The sequence below is a fragment of the Erinaceus europaeus genome, chromosome 17 (genome assembly GCF_950295315.1).
Source record: "Erinaceus europaeus chromosome 17, mEriEur2.1, whole genome shotgun sequence".
In the NCBI taxonomy this organism is placed as follows: Eukaryota; Metazoa; Chordata; class Mammalia; order Eulipotyphla; family Erinaceidae; genus Erinaceus; species Erinaceus europaeus.
This window is the reverse complement of record NC_080178.1, coordinates 8,026,181-8,032,900: the sequence shown is the minus strand read 5'-3', so window position 1 is coordinate 8,032,900 and position 6,720 is coordinate 8,026,181. Positions and strand designations below refer to the sequence as shown.

Below are 6,720 nucleotides of genomic sequence, written 5' to 3'. Positions count from 1 at the left end.
CTCCAAAGGGAGTCTGGGTCATCCTACTCTGCCACTCAAGGAAGACTGGTTTTGAAATGAGTGCAGCCTAGAATGTTCCCAACCTGTGACCATGGACTGTGAGCCCAGATTCAGTACAACTTTTCCCCACAGCTTTTCCGAAACATATCCACTCAACCATTTTGAAAGTTTGGCTACATGTTCTTAAAATGAAAAGTCTCTTCTGCCCAGGGAAGACAGGTTGGCATCATGGTAGTATTTTTCAGACAACCTCACCAATGTGTCCAGGAACCTCACCTCTCCAGACTCCTACACTATTAAGGAAAGATAGAGACAGGCTGGGGGTCTGATCAGCCTGTCAACACCTATGTCTAGTAAAGAAGCAATTACAGAAGTCAGACATCTTCCCTTCTGCACCCCATAAAGAATATTCTGGTCCATACTCCAGAGGAATAAAGAATTGGGAAGCTTCCAATGCAGGGGATGGGACACAGAACTCTGGTGGTGGGAAATGTATGGAATTGTACCCCTGTTATCTTATAATCTTGTTAATCACTATTAAATCACCAATAATTATATGTATGTATGTGTGTATGTTCCTATAACATAAGTAAACCTAATTGGTAAACAAGAAAGCCAAGGAATGGAGACATTGAACTGAAAGACATTTGGACCATGAAATGTATTCATTCACTCAGCAATTGTTTAAGGAGAGTCTTCTATGTGCTGTGTATTTTGCTGGGCCCTGGAATACAGATATGAAGCTCATACAGAGGAGAATAAAAACTTAATGTGAGGTGGTTTATGTTCTAGTTGTGAGATTTAAACAATATCAGACATGTAAAATCCTCAGTCTGTCAGACGATGGTTGGAGGCATAAATAGATCAAGCAGTAGCCACAGCCAGAGGAACAACAAAGGTCAAGTTAGGATCCTGCAGATGCTTTTGATCTGCCCACAGCTTTCCTAAAAGCCTCCTTGACCTCTTTATTCCTCAGACTATAGATAAGAGGGTTCAGCATGGGGGTCACCACTGTATAGAGCACTGATATCACACGGTCTCCCTCAGAAGACTGGCCCGTGTTGTCTCTCAGATACATGAAAATGAGGGTGCCGAAGAAGAGAGCCACGGCGGTGAGGTGGGAGGCGCAGGTGGAGAAGGTTTTGGCCCTGCTCCCTGCAGAGTGCATCTGCAGGACGGCCACCACAATGAACAGGTAGGACACCAGGATGACCACGATGCAAGCAGGCATGACAAAAATAGCAAAGACGATGATCACCACCTCCTGCGGATAGCTGTCCCCACACGTAAGCTTCAGCAGAGGAGGGAGGTCACAGAAAATGAAGTCAATTTCATTGTGGCCACAAAAGGAGAGGGTGAAGGCAGTGACCGTGCGGACAGAGGCACTGGAGAAGCCAGCCACGTATGCCCCGGCCACCAAACCTAGGCGGACCTTCTCGGTCATGATGGTGACATAGAGCAGGGGCTGGCACACGGCCACGTAGCGGTCATAGGCCATGAGAGCCAGGAGGTAGCAGTCGATGGAAGCAAAGAAGGTGAAGAGGAAGAACTGAGCAGCACAGCGAGCCAGCGAGATGAGGGTGCCGTGTTCCAGGAGCACCACCAGCATCTGAGGGACGATGGTGGAGGAGTAGCAGATGTCCACGAAGGAGAGGTGGCTGAGGAAGAAGTACATGGGGGTGTGGAGGCGGCGGTCTCTGCAAATCAGGAGGATCATGCCCACGTTGCCCACCAGAGTGACCAGGTAGAAACTTAGAAACAGCAGGAAGAGGGGAAACCCCCACCCAGGGTGTTGAGTGAAAGCAATCAGGAAGAATTCGGTCACGATGGTGTCATTCCTCCCAGCCATCCCTGACGGGTCGCTTACCTGTGAGGACTAAGAAGAGAAATGCGGGAGTCGGGTGGTAGCGCAGCAGGTTAAGCGCACGTGGCCCAAAGAGCAAGGACCGGCGTAAGGATCCCGGTTCGAGCCCCCGACTCCCCACCTGTAGGGGAGTCGCCTTCACAGGCGGTGAAGCAGGTCTGCAGGTGTCTATCTTTCTCTCCCCCTCTCTGTCTTCCTCTCCTCTCGCAATTTCTCTCTGTCCTATCTAACAACGACGACATCAATAACAACAACAATAAAACAAGGGCAACAAAAGGAAAAATAAATAAACATTAAAATTTTTTTAAAAGAAAGAAATAAGAAGAGAAATGCAAGTCATGTAGCTAGGTGGTGGTACACCTGGTTAGTACACGTTACAGTGTGTAAGGACCCAGGTTCAAACCCCTGGTCCCCACCTATAGGGGGAAAGCTTGTCTCTGTCTATCTCCCACTACCCTCTCAATTTCTCTCTGTCTCTATCCAATAACAAATAAATAAATAAACAATAAAAGCAGAAGTATAAGTCATGCAAGTAACAAACCTCTGAACTGGAGGGCCAGGAGGTGGTACACCTGGTTAAGTGCACAAGGACCCAGGTTCAAACCTCTGGTCCTCACCTGTGGGGAAAGTTTCATGAGTGATGAAGCAGTGCTGCAAGTGCTTCTTTCTCTCCTTCTCTCACTGTTCCCTCTTGATTTCTTTCTGTTTCTATTAAATAAAAAACATATAAAGTTAAAAAAAAAATCTTTGAGTTGTCCCCTCTGATACATGGACTTTGAACTTGAACAAACTTTGCCCTCTAATGTGGAACTAGACGACAGTGAGGCTTGCTAGAATATCAGATAAAACTGTGATGAATGTCTCAATTATGTTAATAATGGAGAGCCAAGGATTCTCCTGATCTCAGTGTCAGCTCGGCTCTCATATTTGCCAGCCGGTCTCCAATTAGCTATATGATCTTACACAAGGCACTTAACCTCTCTGAACCTCAATTTCCTCTTCTGCTAAAGGGGACCATAATATCTGCCCTGCTTATGAGATCAGGCTAATGCACAAATTAAAAGGAATTGAGAAAGTGCTTGTGCAAGCTAAAAAAGCAGTCTGCCTCTCTGTGTGGCGACTATTTTAAAAAATGTTTTTTTTTAATAAATATTTTAAGGAAAATTTATGAACAAAAGAAGAGCAGAAACAAAAAAACTCCATTTGCAATCATCAGTGGTCTCTGCCTACAGAAATAATTCTATTTCTGGGCCAATAGCATGTGTATTTAGGTTTAGTAGGCAGCTGCTATGCTAATTAGAGTTGGCTGACTTATTAAGGGCTTTTTTTTTTTTTTGTAAGTACTAACATTAACCTTGGAATCAGAAGAATAAACATAAGCCTCTTTTAGTGCCTAACAAAGCTCTAAAAGTCTTGTTTGGCTATTCTCACAATCAAAATAAACAAGATCCAGATTTAAAAGCAGAAATATTTCCACAGTCTGATGCTGTCTAAGTGCCATTGGAGGAATCTGGATGAATGGATTTGGGAGTCCTCTATAGAGCCTAGAACAGGCAGAGGGATAAAGAATAGGAAAGCTATCAGGGTGGGGAGGGGATATGGAGTTCTGGTGGTGGGAATTGTGTGGAGTTGAGCCCCTCTTATCCTATAGTTTTTGTCAATGTCTCCTTTATATGAATAAAAATTAAAATAAAAAAGGGCTGTGATCCTGTTGGATTACTTAATGTACCAGCAGCCAGACAGACTTACCTAACTCGTTAGGAATCTGGAAGATTCCGTTAGGATCTGGAAGTCACAAGCTGGGTAGAAGCCATGCTCACCTGAGTTCTTTGTTTAATTTTTTCCCTCTGCTGGTTCACAGACCTCCTGAATTCTAGTTCTCCCGTACTAGCGCAAGATTAGTGACCCTGGGCATGTCATTCCCCACCCCCTCTGAGTGTTATTTACATTATTATTTTTTTAATAAACAAAGCAGCATGAGTTCATGACTACAGCAGCCTGGCTACGGTGGAATTGCTCCAAAATGTCTATGTCTTATTCTCATTTCACGGAGCCTCAGTCTTTCTTCTTGCCCTTGGTTAAAACAATACACCTTTGACACTAGAGCATCCTGGGACATTTATCATATTCAGTTCAAGCTAACACAGCTAAGGGACCAGCCTCTTTCCCTCAGCTTGTGATCTCATCCCAGGCCTGGCCAGTGATGGGTCTTAAAGTCTCTGCCCTAGCATCATGCCCTAATTGGTTCCTGAGGTGACACTCCAAGGAGAGGCAATTCATAAGACTTCTGATGTATCTTATTTAATTGCAAACTCCCAAAGCACCAACCCACACCCTGACATCTCTCAGGAGAGTCTGATGGAGTCGGTTCCTCATTTCAGCCTTGGACCCAGAGGAATGTATGTCTTGCAGGTTTCCTCAGTCTCACAACACAGGAAACATGTCAAGGGTTTTTGCAGTTTCTCCTTTCCCCCATATGGCTTCATAAGAGCTTAGGTACTGTGGGGATTTTTCAGATCCTCCTTACTTCTCTGTGGTAGAAATCTATTCTTTGGGGAGTAAAGGAAATTTGGGGGATATCCCAAGATGCTTGTTGTTTTTTTTAAGCAGTAGTTTTTGCCTCCCCTCACCAAGGTAGATGATAATTGGCAACTCTGAAAGTTCACCATTTTGTAGAAGCAGAGAATAGCAATGGGAGTCGTGAGGTTAACAATTAGAGAGGCAGGCATGAGCAAATCATGAACAGCTATAGACCATGCAAACTGAGCATATCCTTGTTTTTTATAAATTATTTTAGAAAACAAGTGCTGTGGCTTATACCCAGGTAGGAAAACCTTAGATGCCAGGATCCTGAGATCCAATGCTCTCAGGATTGAAAGATAATAACTTCAGTTGGGGGATCGGGAGGTAGCACAGCGGGTTAAGCGCACATGGCATAAAGTGCAAAGACCAGCATAAGGATCCCGGTTGGAGCCCCCGGCTCTCCACCTGCAGTAGTCTTTGTCTGAATGTCAGTAGCCAGGTGCAATGTTCTGATGTCTCAAGAAATATCCGGGTCTCTCTATTGTGCACAAATACCAAACCCTTCAGAGAAGTAGCCAGAAGTCAGGTACAGATATACATTTTGCATACTCTGACATTCATAATACTTCTGCCTTAAGGGGGAAGAAGTTGTGGTTAAAAAGAGAGAGAGATTGAAACATGCAGAAGAATTAAACTGAATCACTGTATTTCACCAAATACAAAAGTAAATTCCAAGTAGATCAAGGACTTGGATGTTAGACCACAAACCATCAGATACTTAGAGGAAAATATTGGCAGAACTCTTTTCCGCATACATTTTAAAGACATCTTCAATGAAACAAATCCAATTACAAAGAAGACTAAGGCAAGTATAAACCTATGGGACTACATCAAAAAGCTTCTTCACAGCAAAAGAAACTACTACCCAAACCAAGAGAACCCTCACAGAATGGAAGAAGATCTTTACATGCCATACATCAGACAAGAGTTTAATAACCAATATATATAAAGAGCTTGCCAAACTCAACAAGACAACAAATAACCCCATCCAAAAATGGGAGGGGGACATGGACAGAATATTCACCACAGAAGAGATCCAAAAGGCCGAGAAACACATGAAAAAATGCTCCAAGTCTCTGTCAGAGAAATGAAAATAAAGACAACAATGAGATACCACTTCACTCCTGTGAGAATGTCATACATCAGAAAAGGTAACAGCAGCAAATGCTGGAGAGGGTGTGGGGTCAAAGGAACCCTCCTACACTGCTGGTGGGAATGTCAATTGGTCCAACCTCTGTGGAGAACAGTCTGGAGAACTCTCAGAAGGCTAGAAATGGACCTACCCTATGATCCTGCAATTTCTCTCCTAGGGATACATCCTAAGGAACCCAACACATCCATCCAAAAACATCTGTGTACACATATGTTCTTGGCAGCACAATTTGTAATAGCCAACACCTGGAAGCAACCCAGGTGTCCAACAACAGATGAGTGGCTGAGCAAGTTGTGGTCTATATACACAATGGAATACTACTCAGCTGTAAAAAATGGTGACTTCACCGTTTTCAGCCGATCTTGGATGTACCTTGAAAAATTCATGTTAAGTGAAATAAATCAGAAACAGAAGGATGAATATGGGATGATCTCACTCTCAGGCAGAAGTTGAAAAACAAGATCAGAAGAAAAAAAAACACAAGTAGAACCTGAAATGGAATTGGTGTATTGCACCAAAGTAAAAGACTCTGGGGTGGGTGGGTGGGGGTGGGGAGAATACAGGTCCAAGAAGGATGACAAAGGACTTAGTGGAGGTTGTATTGTTATATGGGAAACTGGAGAATGTTATGCATGTACAAACTATTGTATTTACTGTTGAATGTAAAACATTAATTCCCCAATAAAGAAATAAAAGAGAGAGAGAGAGAGGAAGTCTGAAGTCTTAGCTGCTGGGCACCTGTTAATAGGCATGTTTTGTAAATATGGAGGCTTCAGGTAAAATCAATAGAATTTCTACTAACAACAGGTATCAAGAAATCTGGGGTCAGAAAACTTCTTCATCACAGAGCACCACACAAGTCTGGCTGTTCATGGTGCTCAGGAGCAAAGTTTGGACCTCTTATGTTAAAGTCCAGTATGCTGTCACCTAGCCTCTGAGCACAATGTTGATTTTTTTTTCCTCCAGGGTTACCACTGGGGCTTGGTGCCTGCACTATGGATCCACTGCTCCTGGAGGCCATTTTTTCCCCTTTTGCTACCCTTGTTGTTCATCATTGCTGTTATTATTGTTGTTGTTATTGCTGTCATTGTCATTGGACAGGACAGAGAGAAATGGAGAG

At 43.6% G+C, this 6,720-nt stretch overlaps 1 protein-coding gene across 1 annotated transcript; it reads right to left on the bottom strand.

Annotated features, from left to right (window-relative positions):
• Positions 1–644: 644 nt before the first annotated feature.
• On the bottom strand, positions 645–1,929 carry LOC103110309 (olfactory receptor 9Q2). Its single transcript, XM_007519482.3, has one exon. The coding sequence runs from the start codon at positions 1,847–1,849 to the stop codon at positions 905–907; it is 945 nt and encodes a 314-aa protein (XP_007519544.1). The 5' UTR covers positions 1,850–1,929; the 3' UTR covers positions 645–904.
• Between the last annotated feature and the right edge of the window lie 4,791 nt (positions 1,930–6,720).